Below are 23,111 nucleotides of genomic sequence, written 5' to 3'. Positions count from 1 at the left end.
CAAACAAGAAAACCAAACACTTCCTTACTTCTGTCTTATCTTGTACCTATCCTGTCCTAGCCCTAGAGCCTAGCCATTCCTCTAAGAAATCCTAGTTCATCTAAGTGGGGAATGTGCAAGAAACCAAGATCTGGGTACTGGGTATCCTTGTTTGCTTCTTGGCTCTTTCAGCAGAATGTACATTTATAAATACACTATATATACACTAACACACGTTTACTCACATACATAAAAACCACTGCCTCCTTCTTACACACATTTTTAACACTTTCACAAAAACGTAAAAAAAAAAATGAATCCCCAAACTCTCAGCACCAGTAAAATGCTGCAACTGCCTTGTAGAAAAGCACATGCCCCTATCACAGGCCCCACTGCTGCTCTGGTCACTGCTTCCCACACCTTGAAGTAAATACGGAGGGACAGATTCACTCTCTCAGTCTAAGGGATCACTGCACATAAGCATGCAATGAATTCAAGTGTCTTCAGATGCGTGAAGTATCCAAATCAGGGGTACCCAACCTCCCTTCTCCCCATCTGTCAGTGGGCACCGCTCGCATTACCACCTGAGCTCTGCCCCCGGTCTCCCCCTCCCCAAACCCAGTTTGTGGAAAAAACAAAAAACAAAAACCACAAAAAACTGTCTTTCAAGAAACCAGTCCCTAGTGCCAAAAAGGTTGGGGACGGCTGATCTAAATGTTTTTTCTCTATGATAGCAAAATACACTAGGACCAGATGCGTTTTTAGTTTTAAAACCAGAATATTAGGCATTTGCACTTATTTATGAATTATTTATGAATTATGTATTTTTTATAGAAATACCTGGGGAAATTGAGAAGCTTCAGATAATCTGAACTCCAAATGTAAGAAAATGTCTAGATACTGCTTTAAATTCTGAAAAAGAAAACTGTCAAAGCACTGATACACCACCTGCAAAGAGCCAGTAAAGACTGGAGTCCAAAGAAATCTTCAGGGCAAACACAATGTCAAAGATGCAAGGGTGATACATATTGGGGGGCAAATGGACCAACAGTAGTTATGACGACAGCATACATGGAAATACAGAAATCCCAAGGACACAAGTGCTTAAAACATTTCCCAGTAGAAACAGGAAGGGCCTTGAAATACACAGGAAACACATACATACGCTACAGGAAAAAAGATTACACAGCAGTTTTCTATTAGAAGCAACCTCAAAATTGTTATATATTCCCTTATTCCACCACCCTCAAATCCAAATATTAAACTAAGAACCCTAACATACTCTTAAACAAAGGGCAGTGTATTTCATACTTAAGTACGTATATTCTCAGTATACCAAAGTTTCTAAACAATGAGGCTGTGTTTGAAACTTTTAACCCCAAAAGGTAATAGGAAGCCCAAGTGGTAGGTGTTCTCTGTTACTACTACAGCTACTGCTGAAACTCTAATGATTTTATCTATTTACAAGTCAACTGGGAAAGAGTAACATTTCAATGCAGCCACAAAAACGTGGGAGGAGTAAATGTTCTATTTGTGGGGATCAAAAAAATTTTTTTTTGAAAAGGTAACAAATAGTCTTAAAAAAGGGAAAATCAGGAGATTAAGGAGCTGGGACAACTAAATGCAACAGTATCCTGGATGGAATCCTGGAACAGAAAAGGGGCATTAGTTTAAAGCTAAGAAGATGTGAACAAAGTATGGATTTCAATTAATAACAATGTGTCAACATTGTTCATTGTAATAAAGGTACCATACTAACGTAAGCTTTAATATAAGGAAAACTGGGTAGAGTTTAGGAGCTCTGTATTTTCCCAGTTTTTCTGTAAATCTAAAAATGTTCTTAAAAATAAAGGTTATTGCTACCTCACACCACATTCAAAAATTGACTCAAAGTGTGTCAAAGGTATAAATATAAGAGCTTTAACTATAAATTTCTTAGAAAAAAACAGTAAATCTCTGTGATCTTACATTAAGAAATGTTTCTTAACTATGGCACTGAAAGCATAAGCAAAGGAAAAAATAAGCTGGACTTCAAATTTAGTAACTTTTATGTTTCACATGACTATTAAGAAAGTGAAAAGAACCCTGACTGCATATGTGGCTCAGTGGGTTCACATCATCTCACAAATCTAAAGGTCACTGGTTCGATTCCTGGTCAGGCCACATGCCTGGGATGCAGGCCAGGTCCTTGGTTGGGGGCGATTGGTGTTTCTCTCTCCCTCTTTCCCCCTCCCTTCCCCCACCCCTAAAAATAAATAAATAAAATCTGTAAAAAACAAAATGAAACAAAACATTAAGCCCTGGATGGTGTGTCTCAGTGGACTGAGTGCTGGCCTGCGAACCAAAGGGTTGCCTATTCAGTTCCCAGTCAGGGCACATGCCTGGGTTGTGGGCCAGGTCCCCAGTTAGGGGCATGCAAGAGGCAACCACACATTGATGTTTCTTTCTCTCTCTCTTCCCCCTCCCTTTCCCTCTGTCTAAAAATAAATAAATAAAAATTTTTAAAAATTGAAAAGACAACCCCTAAAACAAGAAAAAATATTTACAAATCATATATGGTAGTCTCCCCTTATCCGCAGTTTCAGTCTGAAAATATTACATAGAAAATTCAAGAAATAAAAAATTCTAAGTTTAAAATCATGCACCACTCCAAGTAGCATGACAAAAACCTCATGTCATCCCACTGCATCCTACCTGGAACAGGAAAGTCAAACATCCACACTGTTCGTACAGTACAATAAAATATTTCGAGAGAGATCACATTATATAACTTATTATAGCATATTGTTATAATTAGTGTGTTTTATTATTACCATTAGTCTTTTACTATGCCTAATTTATAAATTAAACTTTGTCACAGGTATGTATGCATAGGAAAAAAACCACAGTATATTTAGGGTTCGGTGCTATCCACGGTTTCAGGCATCCACTGGAGGTATAGTAGTATTATTCCCCACAGATAAGGGGAACTACTGTGTCTGATAAGGGCCTAGTATCCACAATATATAAGGAACTTACACAACTCAACAACAAAAAGACAACCCAATTTAAAAATAGGTAAAAGATTTCAACAGATTTTTCTCCAAAGAACATACACCCATGGCCAACAATTACATGAAAGATGTTCGACATCAACAGTCAGTAGGGAAATTCAAGTGAAAACCACAGTGAGATACCACCTCATGTCCATTAGGATGGCTCTTAAAAACACAAGACAAAACAAAACAAAAAACTTGAAAGTACGAACAACAATTAAAATAAAAAATAACAACAATAAACTAGGAAGTACTGGCAAGGATATGGGGAAATTGGAATTCTAACATTGGTGATGGAAATATAAAATGGTGAAGCTGCTGTACAAAACAATGACAGTTCCTTAAACAGTTCAACACAGCTACTATACAACCCAGAAATTCCTCTCCTAGGTGTATATCAAAGAGAACTGAAAAATTACGTCCTCACAAAAACTTGTACAAAAATGCTCATAGCAGTCATTTTTCTCAATAGCCAAAATGTACAAACAACCCACGCGTTGTTTCCACCCAACCAAGGATGGATAAACAAAATGTGGTAAACCCACACGGTAAATTATCATTTGGCAATAGAAAGGAATAAAGTACTGCCCTGACCGGTGTGACTCAGTTGGCTGGGCGATGCCTCCCAACGCAAAAGGTCACTGGTTCGATTCCAGGTCAGGGCACATGCCTGAGCTGTGGGTTCCATCCGAGGTTGGGGTGCGGTCCCAGGTTGGGGTATGTACCAGAGGCAACCAATTGATGCCCTTTCTCCCGTCCCACTTTCTAAATAAATATAGTATCTAAAGAAAAAAAAAAAGAGGAAAGTACTGATACATTTTATAACCTGATCCTTGAAACATTAAGTGAAAGAAGCCAGACACAAAAGGCCACATATTGTATGATTCTAAAAGTAAATCCACAGACTCAGGAGAATGACTGTCAGGGGCTGGGAAAGGGGGTAGTGAGGAGTGAGTACTGCTGGACACAGAGTTTCTACTTGGGGTGATGGAAATATTCTGGAATTGTACAGTGGTAAGGGTTGCACAACTGTGAATCTATTAAAAACCACTGAATGGTGTACCTTAAAAAGGGTGAATTTTATATTTCTAAATTACACCTCAATCAAAATATTTGTAAGTAAATAAAACTGACAGATTCAGTTACCAGAAGATGTTTTGTTTACTTTCTCTTCTTATAGACTTATTGCTCTAACACAGATAACATCAATTATTCTCAGATACAAGAGTTGCTCGGGTTGGTAAAAATGTTTTAAACTTTCCCTCCCATAATATTCCAGTTTTCTTTGTTGACTTTATATGCTTGGCATATACCAGCTGTGAATACTCAAGTGACTGACTATACAAAGGCCTGTAGGGGCACAAGACAGAGCAGTGAGCCAGCTCTACGCTGGCATTAACTGTGCCAGCAGAACCATTTGTGGCAGGTACTCCTCTAAGTGCAACAGCTAAACACACCTCTCTGTACAGAGGAGGAAGAACCACTTTCTTCAATAATAGACTGAGAACTGGGAAAACAAAGCAATTCTTGGATTATAAAATAGGCTGGGATTAACTTTAAACATTTAGGTAAAACTATACTACAGTTCCTGAGAGCAGAGCATCTCAAACCAGTCTCATGGCCTCAAGGAAACAAACAACATACAAAATCATGCATTTCTGCAGTGAGTACTATATCTTCAAAAGATCTTCGATAGAGGTTAAGAAGTAATGCTTTAAACTGATCAGGTTTCTTAAAAGGTGACCCAAGGTCCACCTGGGCTTTCAGGGAAAAATGAGAGAGATCCTCTTCATGGGGTTTAGAGGGCTGAATCTGCTGGCAAAGTCTTAAGGTGCACAAGATGGAATCCCAGCCTAAGAGGATCCCCCAGAAACCAAGAGCTAAATTAATACAAAGTTTTGTTTTTTTTTCCCGAACTATCTACCAAACGTATCCTGTGTGCCAGGCTTAGTGTCTAGTATAGGCAAATGACTCTTGTCCCTGGCCCCTCTAGTCTCTCTAGAGAAGTGTTTTTGAACTTGCCATTCTAACAGGAGCCTTAACAACGATTTCCTGGAAAGGAACCCCTTTGGGATATTTAAAACACACACACACACACACACACAACCCTTCAACTTCAGCTAAAGGAAAAAATACTTACAAAGTGCCCACTATGACCTGGAAGTGCTCCCTCCCTATGAATATTTAAGGGGGAATGTAAGAGTACCTTTTGTAGAGTCCTAAGGACCCACAGGACTTTACTGATCATGGACAAATTCACTAAAATTATTATCTGGACAAGAAAAGTGTTATCATCTGAGACTTTACTTTTTGCACAGGTTACCAAAACCTCATCAGGCAAGAACAAGCTGCTAATTGCCCAAGAGCCACACACCCAAGAAAGTATGAACCCATTTTCTTAGTTTTAGCAGCCTTCCTTAAAGAAAACAACAAGCCTCCCAAAACAATCTATGTATTTGGAAGTTACTTATATGGACACCCACTTTTAGTGATCAGTATTAAAGAGGAAAGCAAATGAATGTAAGTCCAAAACAACAGTGGTTAAAATCCTCATGTAGTTCCCTTCTGCAGAAATCCCATGCAGAAGCAGCTACGCATTCTGATGACATTCTGATATTATAAAAGAACTTCACACAAGTCGATTATAGGAGATAAAAGGGGAGATATTCTTCACTTTTATCTTTAGATTTATCTTTATCTAACTTTAGTTCACAAGAGTAGACAGCTCAATTTTTTATAATGACATAGGTGTCTTTAAAAAAAAAGAAACACCAAAGTTTTACTTCCTTGTTAATGGTCAAAACACTCTAGAAGTGACCCCAGTACCTCACCTGTGTGCATGTGTGGCTCTTCCTAAAGGCGGCAAAGGTCCCTGGAATAGCATTTAGGCTGGGGCTGCCTTTGACGTCCCTACCCTCTACACACCCACTAGTATTGGACTTGGCACATCAGGCTCTCAGATGATTGCTGACTGACCTGATATTTCATTCTACTGAGTTGCATGACTTTTCTGAAAGAATTAGAAAGCTTTTAAAAATAGATCGCAATGGGGTAATGGCATCCATACATGTTACCCAGGGCAGTGGTGAACTAACACATAGGGGGCGCATGGGATACATCCTACCATCCCCCATCCACAAGGCTTGTTGCTAAAGGGGAATCCTGTATAACAGTTCTTACAGGAAAGTCAGGATTCAAACTGGATCCTGAAGAGCTGATAAGCAGGATTTAGCACCCGGATTCACCCAAGCATCTAATGGTGACAGATTTATTGCAAAGACATTCTTCTGTTGAAAAAAGGGAATGGAAAAACATTTTTAAGTAAACAGGTAGGTTAAATTATTAGAAGGAAGTTTAAGAAAATATTTTTACCATTGTATCTTCAATAGGACTTTCTGGTTTCATATTAAAACGAAGATTGTCACTGTGACATTTAAAAAAACAAGCATCTTGATCTAAAATTGGTATCTGAAAGAGGGCTCTTTTAGTATCTCCCCTTACTCTTTTAGGCCCTAAGCAGTTTGTAGCACTTACTGTATGCCAGACACTTTTCTAAACACTGAACACGCACTTTCTCATTTATCCCCCACAAGAATCCCTGTAGGCAGACACAATTCCACCTGCATTTTAAGAGGAAAAGGGTAAGATTCAGAGAAGCCAAGTACACAGCAGAAGGCCACAGAGGTTCGGTGACTGGTAGAGTGAGAGATTCGAAACCAGGCATTGGGGCCAGTGGCTCCTTGCCTCCTCTCCACTGCCTGTCTTGACAGGACAAGGGAAGGCGCATAACCTCTCTCAGCAGCTCTGTCACTCAGTGTTGTGTCTGTTCTTGTCAACTGGGACCACTGGGAACTCTAAGCTAAACTGCCATTGATGGGCAGGCTTTCCCTAAGTGGGCCTCCTCTCACAGCACCCTTTCCTGAATCAAAGACTCTGTTCCTGAATTTCTATGGTAAAGGTTACAATTTTAAAATGGGTGGCTCCTTATCTAGCTAGAAGTTCCCACCATGACTGAGTAGGAGAGGATACTCATGAGGACAAGGGTCCTGAATCTTAAATTTTTACAATGACTCAGAATTGCAACAGGTAAAAGAGAACAGTTAGAAGACAGTATCTATGGTGCTGCCAGCCAGGCCCCCTCTAAGAACTCCTCAGACAGCTAGGTTTTCTGGAGAACTGAAGTATTAAGATTATATAATGACTTTTCAAACCATAATTCTGACTTCTCTAATATAAACAGGCTTCCCTACTTTTACATTAGCTCAAGAAGTTTGCAGTCAAGTGTGGCACTGAAATGCCACCTGTTCCTAGTCAACTCAGTTTATGAGAAAAACCTATGAAGTTATCAAATGAGACCTTTGTACAGGAAAAAATAACCATATGACTACTGACTTCAACCTAGGATTTAAAACACATTTACTTTTTTCTTCTCAGAAGCTTTACTGACTTCAAATCTCACAACTGATTTTTTCAAGAAGGCTAGGAAGATTATTCAAGTCAGTCCACTTGAGTTGCTTGTCCCTTTTCTTACTGGTTTTAAAGCAAAGACTTAAAAATGGCTCTATCACTGTGATCAACTGCCCATCAGCCACAAATTAGGGTGGCCTCTTTTAAAGGTTGCTACAGAAACTGATGGCTAAAATGGTGTGAATTCATAACAAATCAAAGCAATGAAGATCACACATGGAATTAAGCTCTGATAATCCAACACCTACTCTTTAGATTTAACATGCATGATTAACACTGGTCAGTATCAAACTGAATGTTTTGAGGGTCCTCTGCTTTTATTTTGTGTCGCACTGGCAGATGGCAGCATTTAATGAGTCCATGGCAAGACACAGGAGCAAAGAAAGAACAGCACTGAGTATGTATACTCCTAGGATCTAAGATCAGCCTGTTCACCTGAAGGAAAAGCACATGGATCCGAATTATGGGACATCCAAAGCATTTCTATTTTGTATTTCAAGCAGAAAATGACTTCACTAATAGAATAGCAAGCACTATACCTCAAGAACTGGTAAACAAGGGCCTCTGATAAAAAGTTGAATGGGTCCCCAAGTTTTTTCACTAATAAGCATCACTACCTCCTGTTTCCTAAACCAATGGTGTCAAACTTGAATCAGAGTCAGAATTCCCTGAAAGACTTGTTAAATGTAGATTTGATTCACTATCTCTGGGAACAGGGCCTAAGATGTTCTATTTCTAACAGGTTACCATGTGATGTAAATGCAAGTTCAAAGACCATACACAGTGAGAACTACCGTCCAAATCACTTGTAATCCATGACTTTGAGGTGAGACCCCACTCATACAACCTCCAAAAGTCCTTCAACATAATCCGATCATAGTATAAATGTATTTAAATGCTACCAAAACACAGTAGAGATCTGACCTGGCAAAATGCGCCTCAGTGGTTCATAAGTTAAGGGCTCAAATCCCTCAGGGTAACAGGTGCATATGATAAATCCACTTATACCCATCCCCATTAATCATCACTGAGACTCAGGGCTTGGCCTGCGAGTACCCAGTGTGGGTCTAACGTGAGCTTCTCAGATATCCATTGAACACAGTGGATACCAACTGAACCTGAAGGAGCACCTGAGTTGCGTGACAACATCGACACCATGTTTCAGGTTCTTCAAGGAATACTAAAGCCTAGCTCCTCAGAGTGTGGTCAGTGGACCAGCAGTATGGGCACCACCTGGGAGCTGGTTAAAAAACGGAATTTTTAAGCCCATCCCTGACCTAACAATCAGAACTCACACTTTAGCAATGTTCACAGGTGATCCCCAGAGACATTAACATTTGAGAAGCAAGCTGGACTAAAGGATGTCCTCACACACAGGGAAACTCTGGGAAACTTTGGTATGTCACTCTAGAAAGCACTTAAGCAAACATCTGGACTCCTCCACTTTCATTAAAAAACCCTCTTGAATTCTGAATGGACTATTAATGTTATCCCACAAAACAACTGAATGCTAAACTGAAAAAAAAAAAAAGCAGCAGCAGCAGCAGCCCTGGCTGGTGTGGCTCAGTGGACTGAGTGCCGGCCTGTCAGGGCACATGCCTGGGTCCCCAGTACAGGGGTGTTCAAGAGGCAATCACACATTGATGATTCTCTCCCTCTCTTTCTCCCTCCCTTTTCCTCTCTAAAAATAAATAAAATCTTGAAAAAAAGAAAGCACTACCCTAAAACAACTGCCATTAACTAAATCCTCTTGAATAGAAAGTAAGCCTATTTTCAACTAATATTTAGAAAAAATCTAAGTCATTAACCTAAAAAATGCTCTTCTTAAACACTTTAGGCGCACTTATCTAAGTATGAGAGAATTCTAAGGTTGGACTATCAAAAATGGACAATATTGAGCTTCTTAATCTTTACTATAGATATGTATACATTCTACCCTAAGAGAGACCAATCTTTCTAAAAATGATTTAACCATAAAGATGAAAATACATTAAGATGAAATAAACATGCTATCCTCAGGTCAGCCTGTGAAAGTGATTCAAACCTCTCTCTGCCATTACTCTATAAGTAGAGTACCAGTCAGAACTTTATTAAAAAAACATTATTTAAAAAAATAGTTCAAATCACTTTCCTATCATGTAATAAGCTTTTCTTCATTCAGAATTCACCTGTCAACATTTTAGGTAATACATTTAAGTTGTGAAACACTACTCAAGCACTCTCAGGTTTGAGAGGAACCAAACCTGGGAAGACCAAACCTGAATGAAGAAGTAAAATACTTTCTATCAACTCACACTGTTATGCCAAAACAGACTATGTCACTTCTCCAAAGTGTTTACACCTGAAAACACTTTTTCCTCCCTCCAATGAGGTTTTGTTTTTAATGCTAAAAATGAGCATTACTCTGGCAGCATTTGACACTTTATCGAGTAGGTAACAGTAGTGGCACCAGTACACAAACAGGGTCTGCCCTTAAAATATTAACCAATCAGTATCTTGAGAAACCAGGGACAATAACCGTATCAGAGTTCTTGATTGGATACACATGAAGAAAACATAGCTATGGACCCAACTAGGACATAATTCTTCCTGTCGACAGTCCTGAGCACATTTTATGGACTCCAGACCAGTGCATCTTAGGGAACCAGAAATGAATTCACAGCTCAATGAGTCCTGTCAACCTCTTCAGAAACATTCAGTAGCCAACAAGATCCTAAAGCAACACCTTCAATAAATATAGGACACTGAGGTGATCTGCACCTCCCTGGAAAAAGATAGCTAAATGAGTGTCTAACAATCACAAGTTTTTAGCTATGGGAAATATAACTGAAATCTTACTTTTGTGAGTCCATGTTCAATGTGTAATGAAAATAAAAATCTAATTACCCTAGCCAAGCACCTAGAATGCAACAAAGAGCACTCCTTTGGGGTATTCACCTCTTAAGGAAATGTCAAAACAGAGGACACTGGTTTTGTGAGACAACTCAGAGCTGGAATCCTTACTCTATAGCATGTAAGTCAACAACATACCAGATGTTACAGAACATGTGTACCAACACACACTGACCCACAAATTCATATGGGATCTAAGTCAATATTCCCTTCACCTGAAAGCTACTTAGAGGCAAATTCTAGTTTAAACTCCAGGTACTCACTTTCAGGAAAATAGTTCAAAGCAATGCTCTAGTTAACATTTAGTTTATGTAGTGAATCAGAATGAGACTACCTTTAGCTAATGCTAATGAAATACCTACACAATGTTACCAACCTCACTACCTTTATAAAGTAACACTATTTCATTAGTAACAAAGCCTACTTTCGTATAGCGATGGGAGGATTTGGAGGCCAGTTGCTTCTTCAAGTCAAGGAAAGCATTTCCATTTTCTGTATCACCCACACTTCTCCTATCCATGGCTCCTCGGTCTACAATTCTCTGCACCTGAAAGAGAAATCATTACAAAACTGTCATCAAGAACAATAAATTTTCGGAAGTCCCGACTGTTTAAGAAACAAACTTTTCTCTCTTAGAATGCCTACTATTAAAAAAACAAAACTTGATCCAACAATTAAGCTATAAACCAGAACCCAGAGGGAAATGGAACCACTAGTACTTATCTCTTCTAGAAAATAAAGTGCCCTAGACATAAAAAGGGTAAGAAAAGCAGAAGTGGAAGATGCCCCAATCCTGATTGGATACAGACTTTAGACAGCTTTACTAGAAAAAGAAACCAAGATTAGTGGCTGCTGCTACTCAGGGGAACCGTTTCAGACAGTAGTAGGGAAGTTTCCCGGAATGGGGGCAGGTAGGAGTGCGCTTGGGGCCGAAGATCCGGGAAGTCGGGCTGTAGTAAAGTGCCTGTCACTTGCCAATGGACGGCGCCAGCTGCCCCTCGTTATCCGGGGACCAGAGACTGGGGACGGAGCCCGAGCGCCTCTCGCCCAGCCGGCCGCACCTGTGGCCATGTCAGGGGCACCGGCGATAAGGAAGAGGCGAGCGCCGGCTTTAGCTCTGAAATTCGGCTTCCCCCGGCCGCGACCCCAACCCCCGGCCTCTCGCGCAGGCCCCGGCCCAGCGGCCTCCTTCGGAGGAAGGGCGGGGGTAGTACTCACGAGCGGACACGGGCCGGAGGGAGCGGGGAGACCGAATCCCCCGGCCCGGGCGCTCCGAGCTGGAGCCAGCGCAGGCCCGCCGCCGTCCGGCCCGGCGGCTCGGGCCCGCCAGCCAGCCCGCTCGCCCGCCCGCCACCCTCCTGCCGCCCCGCTGGCCTCGCGTCCCCGCCCGCCCCCCGCGCGCGCCCCGGCGTTCTCGCTCACGCACGCGACCCCAGAAGCAGCGCGCCCGCGCCCCTTCTCCGCGGGCCCTGGAGCGCGGCGCCGGGACCCCCACGCCCCCGCCCCCGCCCCCGAGGCCTTACTCCGTGCCTCCGCCGCTCGGCGGCCCTTCACCTAAGCCGCGGCTCCCCTGTCCGCCGCCAGCGCCAGTCCAAGGCTCCTCCGCGCGCGGCCTTCGTTCTCGCCCCCGCCCCCACCCGTTCGGGCTGTCTCTCTTCAGCCGCCGTAACCGCGGCCCAGCCCTCGGTCCCTCCTCCCAGATCCTTCTCCCCCTTAATAACTCCCTCCACGCACCCGGGCCCCAGTAACGCCTTCGCCGTCGCGATCCCGGATGTGAGGTGGCCGCGGCGGTGCCGGGCGGAAAAGAGAAGCATCGCCGTTAGCTCCCCGGGCGCCGGCTCGTGGAAGCGCAAGATGGAGGGGAGAAGGAGACTGGGGGATAGGGAGGTGGTGACAGGGTGGAGGAGGCCTGGGCCGGAGTGGCATAAACCCTCCCAGGTGTGTGCAGGCGGTCGTCGTGGGCAGCCCCTGGGAGAAAGCCGCGTTCCCACGCGAGCTTCGGGGCGGGGCGGAACGGGACGGGTGGTGTCCAGAGCCTGCGATCCTCGCTCGGTTGCTCTCCAGGGAGGGAGGTGGTGTCCGCGAAGTGGGCCTGGGTCCGCGGCTTCTGGGACCTGGGAGCACGTCGGTCGCCGCGTTAGCACGGTTCGCGCCCGCGGAGAGCCGTGGGGCTTAGGCTGTGGTAATGAGTTAGGCGAACCTGAGGTCTTTGAGCCTTCCGGGTGTGGACTGGAAGCTCAGCACTTTTTTACTTATGGTGTGATCTGGACAAAGCTCTTCTCTGAATTTCGCTCCTTTGTAAAATGGTTTTTCTGTGTACATTTCTGAGGAATAAATGAGATTACGTGTTGCTGTATTACCAGGCAAATTTGCCACGATTGCTTTTGATTGAGTTAAAGGCCACTAATAAATTCATTGAAATGTTTTTTCCCGCCCAGAACCTGAACTCTTGCCCAGGAAGGGGAAGTGCAAGTGTGTTTGGGTGAAAATGAGATGGCGAGCGTCAAGCGCTTAGTACCCGGTGCTCGGATCCTAAACTTCAGGGCGTAAAGGGTCTCCCACTGTGTGAACAATGAAAGTAACTGCTGCGCGCGGGAGGAGCATTGAGGGAAGGTTGGACTGAGATCACCTGTGCGCCTGCCTTGCAGGATTACCACAACCTCCTGTTTCTGTCCTGCGGGACCGCCCAGGGTTTGTGTGAAATGATACATAGTTGTGGAAGGACTTGTAGTTTTTCTCTGACGGGGATAAACGCCTCCGTTTCTTTGAAGGGGCCCACTTTCTTTGAACTTTCATTTGTGAAATCAGGGAGGATATTGAGTGATCACTAAATTTCCTTCCGAAGATTCTTGGCAACAAACAATTGTGAAAACGTTTTCCTTTTCCTCTGTAATACTGAATAAAGTTTCTCACATACTGTATTTTCTTTGGCAAGCAAGAGACAGAGGGAAGCATTTGACAATGGATCGAGTTTGCATCCCAGATCTACCACACCCTACTGGCTGTGAAAAATTAGGCCATTTCTTTTTCTTTCTCTTTTTCGTCAATTGTTTAGTTTTTATTTCGTAATCATAAAACAACTCTACAATCCAGCTAGACTTGGAAGGGGTAAGGGAAATATGGATCACAATGAACTGTGACCAGAACACAAAAGATTGTAGAACATTCCAAGCAGATGGGGATGAAGGGGTGCTCTCCTAAACTAAAGACAGAATTGTCTGGTGATTAAGGTAAAACACCAGTCAAATTTATTAGAGTTGTCCACAGTGATCTTGCTGGTCTTACTCTTCCTGGACCCAGAGCGCTCCATGACTACCACAACATCCGTGCATCTTTCACCTGGCCAAAGACCACATGCTTGCCATCCAACCACTCTGTCTCGGCAGTGCCGTTGAAAAACTGGGAACCATTTGTTTTGGGTCCCTCATTTGCCGTGGACAAGATACCAAGACCCATACGCCTCAGGATGAAATTCTCATCATCAAATTTCTCCCCACAGATGGACTTGCTGTCACCACCCTGGCACATAAATCCCAGAATAATTCTGTGAAAGCAGGAACATTTATAATCAGATCCTTTCTCTTCAGTGCTCAGAGTATGAAAGTTTTCTGCTATCTTTGGAATTTTGTCTGCAAACAGCTCCAGGGAGACCTGGCCTAAGGGCTCGCTGTGGACAGTGATGCTGAAGGACATGGTAGAGCTGACCATGGCTGGGTGTGGGAAGCTCTGGGGCTGTGGCATCTGCAAGGTCCATTTATTCTTAGCTTTGGTTTTCTCATCTGTAAAATTGGGATGATGATAACCCATTTACAGGGCTGTTGTCAAGATTACATAGGATAAGGTGGGTAAAGGCATCATACAACCTACATAAAACTATTGAAAAAAAGCCTATACAGAGGCACATTTTAGGTGAACAAACTATGGTTGTTTTTATTTTTATTTTTTAAAAAACAAGCTCTTTTTGGAATCCAGGTTTTTCCTAATATTGGCAAAATGGCCTAATCCCCTTGCCACTATGGAGTAGTGGAGAAGGCCTATTTTTTGAAGCTTTTAAATCCTGATCCCTGCTACTTAGTATGAAACCCAAGCTAGTCATTTGACCTCAGGTCCTGTTTACTCATCAGTTTGTTTAAGATCAAAAAGGGATAGCAGTACCTACTTTTTAAGCTGGTAGTGGGAATTAGAAATATATTAAAACTACTGTTGGTTATTGATGTGTAACAAACCACCCCAAAACTCAGTGGCTTAACTCACCATTTATTTTTGCACCCAAATCTGCAATTTCAGCTGGTTTTAACTGGGACAGTTGGTCTGTGCACCATTCAGAATTAGCTGGGGGGGTGGTGGAAGGCTGGAGGCTAGGATATCCTAATGGCCCACTTACATGTTTGGTGGTTGATGGTGGCAGTCAGCTGGGACCATTGAAACTGTTGGCTGAAACCCTTACACATGGCCTCTCTGTGGCCTGAGCTTCCTCATAAGATGGCGGCTGAATTCTGAGGGCAAGTATCCAGAGAGAATGAAAGAGATAGTTGCTGAATTTTCTAACCTAGCCTCGAGATCACCCAATGTCTGTTGTGCCACGTGCCACATTCTGTTCTTTAGGTAGGCGTCACTAAGACTGGCCCACGTTCTACAAGAGGGGGGGACTCAAGGAGAGTGGTAAAAGAATTTGTGAGCATATTTTAAAATTTCCACAAGCCACATGTGGAATTTCCTCAAGGCAATTACGGTAACATTGGCCTGGCCTGGAGCAAATTTGCTAGGTGCTCTGGTCTATCCTAGTTATGATGTACTCTTCCACAAGGCTCTTCTTTAATGTCTTATAGAGCCTTGGTCTCAATTTATCCTTGTGAAAGAAAACAATTTTATCTAGAAATAAAGGTAATAATTTACTAAAGGAGGGCATCTGTAAATTGCATTTACTGGTGCCATGCAAAATCTAGATGCTTGTGAATACTTCATTGCAGCATTTTATACAACTAAATGTATTTATTGAAGAATTATATACACACAGAAAAGTATACAAATTCTAAGGACTTATGTTTTCACAAGGCAAACTCACTCATGCAACCATGGCCTGGATCAAGGGAAAAATACTTCAAGAAGCTGTGTTCACACTCCTGAGGCGTTAACTCTCCAAATGCTTCTTGTAGCTTTTCAATGTTATTCTTCTTGGCAGGAATGATAATTTATAATCCTAAGTGCTTCTTTTTGCAACTAATAATGAATTTTCAAATATCAGTATGGGAAATTACTTAGCAGAGTAAGAGAGAGAAATGATTTAATTCTAGTCGCTTACTAAATTTGGAAGATTTTGGTTTTGTTTCAAATTGTTAGTTCAAATTTTGGTCTAACGGGTCTCAAAGTACAGTTAGTTGGGGAAATGAGCATTCTAAGAACAGTAGAGAAGCAAATGAAAATATTAAAAACCTAGAAAATTTGAGAGCAGCCTCATCTCAGAAAGTTGGGATTACACCTCAGCTTTCCTGTACCAACCTAAATGGTTTTTTTTTTCCCCTAGTCAGTTTTTCTTGTTCCAAGGGTAATTCCTAGTTCCAAGAAAATATAAATTTTAATAGTTGTGCCATTATGTACTCGGGTTAAGGACTATTACAAATTGACTAAGGGACTTCTGGAAGACCATAGAGCAAAATATTTGCAGAGCCTCAGTCCCCTTCTGGCTCTTTAGGTCTTTGATTTTATATATTGAAAGTACTTAAAATAGAATCTGACACCACGTAAGTGTTGCTGCCCTAGCTATTATTCTATAGTGTTCTAATCTTTCCTGACTGTTTTCATTATAACTCAAGTGGAAATGCCTTTCATTCCTTCCTAAATTAGTCAAAGCTGATGGTGGTAAATTCACATGACAGAAAGAAGGCACCAGCAAGTTATTTAGAAAGCATACTTGTTGATTTATTATCTTGAATATATCATAATTTATATAAAGTACTCATAAGACTAATTTCACAGTAAGTAAATATTATAGTGTTAATTAGGACTTTGAAACTAAATTATTTTAAGATTGCTTGGCTGTATATCTTCAGATAAGAGTCATCCCTAAAAGATTGGCTCCTCTGTCCCACTGAAGTGGAACTTCTCTTAAACTTTTTAAATTACAAAAATCATCGTGTAGAAAACAGAGCAAAGGTGCAAATTTCCTGATATTCTAATCCCGAGATACCCAAGTTATTTTTCCTCGTGTTTTTAACATAAAATGCTTTAAAGCATTTAAATGCATGATGCTAGCCTTTGCTCTGTCCACAAGACATCTCATGTGCTTTCAAGACATGTTTTACGAATCATAGGAGAAAAGCATATAAAAATGACATCCTATCCCTGTTTTCAAAAGATTGTCAATGTGGGCCCTGGCTGGTGTTGCTCAGTGGTTTGAGAACTGGCTTGCAAGCCAAAAGGTCCCAGTTTGAGTCCTGGTCAGGGCTCTTACCTAGGTTGGGGGTGGATCAGTGTATGGATGTTTCTCTCTTTCTTTCTCCCCCTTTCTCTATAACAACAATAACAATACCAATAGCGAGGAAGATGAATGAAAAAATTAAAAAGATGATCAGCATGGACCCCAAACTTAAAATTTAACAACTATTTACTGACAACTAGTGCTTGTTCATTAAATTTTAGAGGAAGGGGTTATAGGCTATCAGCCTAGAATAATTTTAATTAGGGGTCTGCAGAACGACAAGGCCCCAACCGCCAGTCCAGGACAATCTCCGCATTCCCTGGGAATCGAGAACCAAGTGCTTGCCCTGCGACGCGTAACTTGACGTCCGCCCCGAAACTGCTGCCACTCTTCCTCAAGGGGCAGCCGTAGGAAGCTGAGCTCAGAAAAAAGATAGCAGGCCAAGGAAGTTGCGAGCCCTCCGCGGGCTACCCACAGGTAGCGTTTATTCACCTATCCGTGCTAACTTCCCTGGAGGGCGCTTCCAGGCTCCCAGAGGGAGGCGTGTCATCTGCCGAACTGAGGCTGCGCGAACTCCCCGGGCCGGGCAGGGCGTCTCTCTCGCGCACCACGTCGCCGTGGAGACGTGGGCGGGGCCGGCGCGTGGCCTCTGAGCTGAGGCGCGGGAAGCACTTAGCCGGCTAGTGCTGCTTGGGCTTGGGGGGCTGGTGGGCGTCTGACGGCTCCCCGCGAGACTTCCCTGAGGCGAGATTCTGAAGGGCTTGACTTCCCAAGGTATGAGGCCCGGTCTGACCGACCCTAGCTTCAGCCTCTCGGGCCAGGAGCCCACCTGCTAGCGCATGCTTACCCCGCCGAGCTGGGCCGGGTTACTCTACTGTAGCAGCCTCCGCTTCCTCCTCTAGAAATGCAGGGGATGCTGCCCACCTCCGGGGCTGGGCGGGAGTGGAGGGGGAGTGAAAAGAGCGCGCAGAACAGCTCCGGGGGCCTGTCCTCCTTGCCGAGGGCGGCGCTCGGGCGGCGCTCGCGTCGTTTTGCTGAATGTTGGCTTATCTTCAGTACCTGTCGCGGGCGCTGCTCGCTTCCGCGCTTGTAGTGCGCTACAAGCGGGTGTCAGTAAAGAGCCCGCGAACATGTGCGGCTCTTTAACGTGCGCGGATCTGATTCGGGGTTTCTGTATGCCTGTTGCGCAGCCGGGCGAAGGGCTAGCGTAAACAGACCTCAGGGGTCCCGTCTGAGTCCCAAGAGACCAAAAAGGCAAACGGCGTTCAGATGAAGCTTCCCCCGTGTGGGAGATTAGTGCTTCATTTTATTTGCTGGGAGGCCGTTTAGATTTCTTGTTAGCTTCTGTGTAGAGGTATAATAAATATTTGTTGAATAGATGGTGTTAAGGACCTGAGTACTAGTCCCAGCTGTACCACTTATTTGGTGACCTCGAGAACTTCATTTATAAAATGGCCACCCTGTTGGAGTAGTTGTATTAAAAAGCAGGTAATTGATGAAGAGTGCTTAGTGCCATACCTGGCACAGAGTACCCAGTTCATAAGTGTTGTTGTTGTTATTGTTTTAAATAAATCGGGAGCCTGGGCTCCAATAGGAGCCGGGCCTGGGAAGATTCGCCAGGAGGCAGTTGAGGTGGAGTAGATGCTAAGCGGGCCTCGCCGCCACGCCCTCCACGTGGGCTGGAGAGATTGCCTGGGCTGCAGAGCGGGGGGGTCTCGTGCACCCACCCCGCCCACTCCCCCATAAATGTTTTTTTTAAATGTAATCTTTACGTTTTAGATTGCATGGTGCCCACCTAAGTGCCATGAAAGTATGAGGTTTGGAAGTGGCAGGGAAGACTTTCTGGAAGTAGTTGAAACTTATTGTGGGGCTTAATATCCAAATTTAGGTACTGTGTTTGTTTCCCTGCTCCTTTTAGTAGGGCCATTCATTTCTCAGACATTGTTAGAAGTCACAAAATGCTGTAGACACTTTTTAAAGATACTTTTCATTTATTTTTCAAATTAACATACATAGTTTTAAAACACTAGTATTAAAAGCTTTTTATAGAAAATAGCTCTCACATTCCCGCTATAGTTTCCATTCTTCTAGCTGTTTCTCCTGCTGTTATAAATTGAAAGTAAATATCCTCACAGGTGATACTGCTTTTATCTGTGATTGTTAATTTCACACGTTAAGTCACAAGTGGCAAACGCAAAGCCCTGGGCCAAATCTGGCCCTCCACTTTGTTTCATCTTCCTCAGCACCTTGTTTCTTTCCAGTGGCAGCTCTGAGCTCTTGCTTAACTGATGAGGAGTAGTTACATTTGTACAGTCCTAAAATTATATTCTGCCCTTTAAAGGCAATCTGGAGGCTGATGTGGGCCCCCCACCCCATGAAAATGAGTGACACCCCTTCTTAAGTGCTGACTGTTATTCGTGGTAGATAATCACTTTGTTTACCTTTCCTCATTTCACCAATGTAGTTATGTAATTTGTTGTTAAATTAATAGTGTTTACATTATATAATATTCACTACTGAACCAAGTACTGAAACCCTGTACATACCATCTTTTTTTCTGAGAGTTAATAATTCTTATTTTTTTCTTTTTTTAAAAAAGGTTTTATTTGTTTATTTTAGAGAGGGGAAGGGAGGGAGAAAAACGGAGAGAAACATAAATATGTGGTTGCCTCTTGCACGCCCCCTACTGGGGACCTGGCTGGCAACCCAGTTATGTTCCCTAGACCGGGAATCCAGCCCTAGACCCTTTAATTGGAAGGCCCGCCCTCAATCCCCTGAGCCACACTGGCTAGGGCTAATTGTCTTATTTTTTTCTTTTGCCTACTATTCATGCACAAATTAATTATTTTTTCTGAATGCTTCAGCATTACTAATATGGCTATCAGGGTTTTTTTTTGCATACTCTGAAAACCATCAGATTCTTCTTTTTCCTGGAGACATTCCTCTCCTCCTCTGATCTGGTGCCTCTGTGCTACCTAGTTCTAATCCAGGGACTTCTTTTCACATCTATCCTGGGATTTACTTCTCTTTGCTATTCTCTTGTGTTGAGTTCCCTGTTGTCCTGACTCCCTTTAATTTTTTTCTTGATTTGCTTCTATGGCTTTTGGAGCACATTCTCCTTAACTCTACTTCTATTTCTTCTTCTTCCTCCTCCTGTTTTTCTTCTAACAGCGTTATTGAGATATAATTCACATACCATACAATTCACCCTCTTAAAGTGTTCAATTCAGTGGCTTTTAGTTTATCCATGTAGTTATGCAACCATCACTATTATCAATTTTAGAACATGTTCATCACCTAAAAAAGAATGTTAATGTCACTCACCTGTTAGTAGTCACCATCATTCCCCTGCATTCCTCTTGCCAATCACCAGTTTACTTTCTGACTCTAGATTTGCCTGCTCTGGACATTTCATATAAATGGAATTATACACTATGTGGTCCTTTCTGATTGGCTTCTTTCACTTAGCATAATGTTTTCAAGGATCATCCATGCTTGAGCAGGTAACAATACTGTTAGGGTTGTCAGTGATTTGGGCTGTGAAAGAATTCACAAAGAGATGAAAGTGCATAGTAAAGGTTTTATTTTTACTTTCCCAAGGGAGGGAAAGGTGAGGTGCAGAGATATGCACCAGCCCGGAGAGCTTAGGTTGTAAAGCATGATGTTTCTGTTGGGCTGCTGATCAGGTTGTTGTGGTCTGGTGTGTCCTGTTTTGTTAAGTTCCTGGAGCCTCTGCCTCTTCAGGATGCTTCCAATATTTTTCTAGTCCTGGGGATAAAGGCTCGTGAAACAATTAGGGTCAGCCATTCTTTACCAGGTCCAGCCAGCCCTGGGAAAGAGGGCCTGGAAAAGTGGCTTTTGTCCTATTAAGTACTGCATTTTTAAAAAGTGACTGGACAGTGTTTCATTGCATGGGTATACCATATTTTGTTTAGCTGTCTGTGAGTTGGTAGACATTTGGGCTTCCACTTTTTGACTGTTACAAGTAATGCTGTTATTGACTTTTTTTTTCAATTCCCTTGGAAATATCCCAAAAAGGAATACTGCTAAATCAAATGGTAACTCGATTTTTTTTTTTTTTTGAGGAACTGCCCACCTGTTATCCAAAGTGTACCATTTTACATTGCCACCAGCAGTGTCTGAGGGTTTCAGTTTCTTTATATTCTTGCCAACACTGGTTATTATCTTTGTCTTTTTTATTATAGCCATCCTAATGGTGTCATCTCATTGTGATTCGATTTGCATTTCCCTGATGGCTAATGATGTTGAGTATCTTATAATGTGCTTATTCACCGTTAATATATCTTGTTTGGAGAAATGTGTATTCATATCCTGCATTTATTTTAAAACTTGGGTTATTTGTCTTTTTATTACTGAGTTGTAGGAATTAAAAAATGTATATAATCTAGCTTTTTTGCAGCGGGGTTGCTGCCAGAACACAGGTGTTGAGAAAACCACCACTAAATCAAAGCCAAAGCGGGAAAGGAAAAGACTCACATCAATAGTGTGGTCATTGGATGCGTAGATTCCGGCAAGTCCACCACTACTGGCCATCTGATCTACAAATGTGGTGGGATTGACAAAAAGAATCATCGAAAAATTTGAGAAGGAGGCTGCTGAGATGGGGAGGGGCTCCTTCAGGTATGCCTGTGCTTTGGATAAACTGAAAGCTGAACGTGAGTGTGGTATCACCATTGATATCTCGCTGTGGAAATTCAAAACCAGCAAGTATTATGTGACCATTATTGATGCCCCAAGACACAGAGACTTTGTCAAGAACATGATTACAGGGACATCTCAGGCTGACTTCTGTCCTGATTGTTGCTGCTGGTGTTGGTGGGTTTGAAGCAGGTATCTCCAACAATGGGCAGGCCTGTGAGCATGCCCTTCTGGCTTACACACTGGATGTGAAACAGCTGATTGTTGGTGTTAACAAAATGGATTCCACTGAGCTGCCCTACAGCCAGAAGAGCTGCAAAGAAATTGTTAAAGAAGTCAGCACCTACATTAAGAAAATTGGCTACAACCCTGACACAGTAGCATATGTGCCAATGTCTGGTTGGAATAACGACAACACGCTGGAGCCAAGTGCTAACATGCCTTGGTTCAAGGGATGGAAACCCATCCGTAAAGATGGCAGTGCCAGTGGAACCATGCTGCTTGAAGCTCTGGATTGCATCCTACCACCAGCTTGTCCAACTGACAAGCCCCTGCGTCTGCCTCTCCAGGATGTCTACAAAATTGGCGGCATTGTTACTGTCACTGTGGGCCGAGTGGCAACTCGTGTTCTCAAACCTGACATGGTGGTACGTTTGCTCCAGTCAATGTTACAACTGAAGTAAAGTCTGTTGAAATGCACCATGAAATGCACCAAGAACATAGCTCTTCCTGGGGACAACATGGGCTTCAATGTCAAGAACGTGTCTATCAAAGGTGTTTGTGCTGGCAATGTGGCTGGTGACAGCAAAAACGACCCACCAATGCTAACTGCTGGCTTCACAGCTCAGGCGATTATCCTCAACCATCCAGGCCAGGTCGGCGCTGGATATGCACCTGTTCTGGATTGTCACACAGGTTGTATTGCTTGCAAATTTGCTGAGCTGAAGAAGATTAATCATTGCTCTGGCAAAAAGCTGGAAGATGGCCCAAAGTTTTTGAAATTTGGTGATGCTGCTGTTGTTGATGTGGTTCCTGGCAAGCCCATGTATGTTGAGGGCTTCTCTGACTATCCTCTTCTGGGTTACTTTGCTGTTCGGGACATGAGACAGACAGGTGCTGTTGGTGTCATCAAAGCAGTGGACAAGAAGGCGGCTGGAGCCGGCAAAGTCACCAAGTCTGCCCAGAAAGCTCAGAAGGCTAAATGAATATTATCCCCAACACCTGCCACCCCAGTTTTAATCAGTGGTGGAAGAACGGTCTCAGAACTGTTTGTCTCAATTGGCCACTTAAGCAGTAAAGGACTGGTTAATGATTACAATGCATCGTAAAACCTTCAGAAGGAAAGGAGAATGTTTTGTGGACCATTTGTTTTTTGTGTGTGTGTGGCAGTTTTTAAGTTACTAGTTTTTAAATCATTACTTGTTAATGGAAACAACTTGACCAAAATCTGTCACAGAATTTTAAGACCCATTAAAACAAAGTTTAATGAGAAAAAATATATATATTTAATCTAGATATAGGTCCCAGAGCATATTTGCAAATATTTTCTGCCATTCAGTGAGTTGTCTTTTCACTTTTTGATAGTGTCTTTGAAGCACATGTGTTTTTAAATTTGACAGTTTCCAATTTTACTATAACTTCTCAAGGGGTATCTTAATGCT

General features: G+C 42.7%; 1 protein-coding gene and 1 pseudogene across 6 annotated transcripts in view; one reads left to right on the top strand and one right to left on the bottom strand.

The window, feature by feature from the left end:
• The window catches only part of EIF4ENIF1 (eukaryotic translation initiation factor 4E nuclear import factor 1), a 43,322-nt gene extending 31,259 nt beyond the window's left edge, over nt 1–12,063 (bottom strand). Inside the window, exons 1-2 of one of the 6 annotated variants that reach the window (XM_045826853.1) lie at nt 11,928–12,063; nt 10,798–10,920 (exon numbers count right to left, since the gene is read on the bottom strand). In XM_045826853.1, coding sequence (XP_045682809.1) covers nt 10,798–10,893 — 96 coding nt within the window. In that variant the 5' untranslated portion in view covers nt 10,894–10,920; nt 11,928–12,063. Of the gene's footprint in view, nt 1–10,797; nt 10,921–11,348; nt 11,550–11,591; nt 11,741–11,896 lie in introns of those variants that run through there. The other 5 variants (XM_045826852.1, XM_045826855.1, XM_045826854.1 and 2 more) reach the window with 5 other exon arrangements.
• Nucleotides 12,064–17,829: 5,766 nt separating this feature from the next.
• Nucleotides 17,830–22,911, top strand: LOC123810918 (annotated as a pseudogene).
• Nucleotides 22,912–23,111: the final 200 nt, after the last annotated feature.

Source organism: Phyllostomus hastatus, unplaced genomic scaffold (genome assembly GCF_019186645.2).
Source record: "Phyllostomus hastatus isolate PE091 unplaced genomic scaffold, TTU_PhHast_1.1 phas_scaffold_760, whole genome shotgun sequence".
NCBI lineage: Eukaryota > Metazoa > Chordata > Mammalia > Chiroptera > Phyllostomidae > Phyllostomus > Phyllostomus hastatus.
The sequence above is the reverse complement of the archived record's forward strand: the minus strand, read 5'-3'. Positions and strand labels throughout refer to the sequence as shown.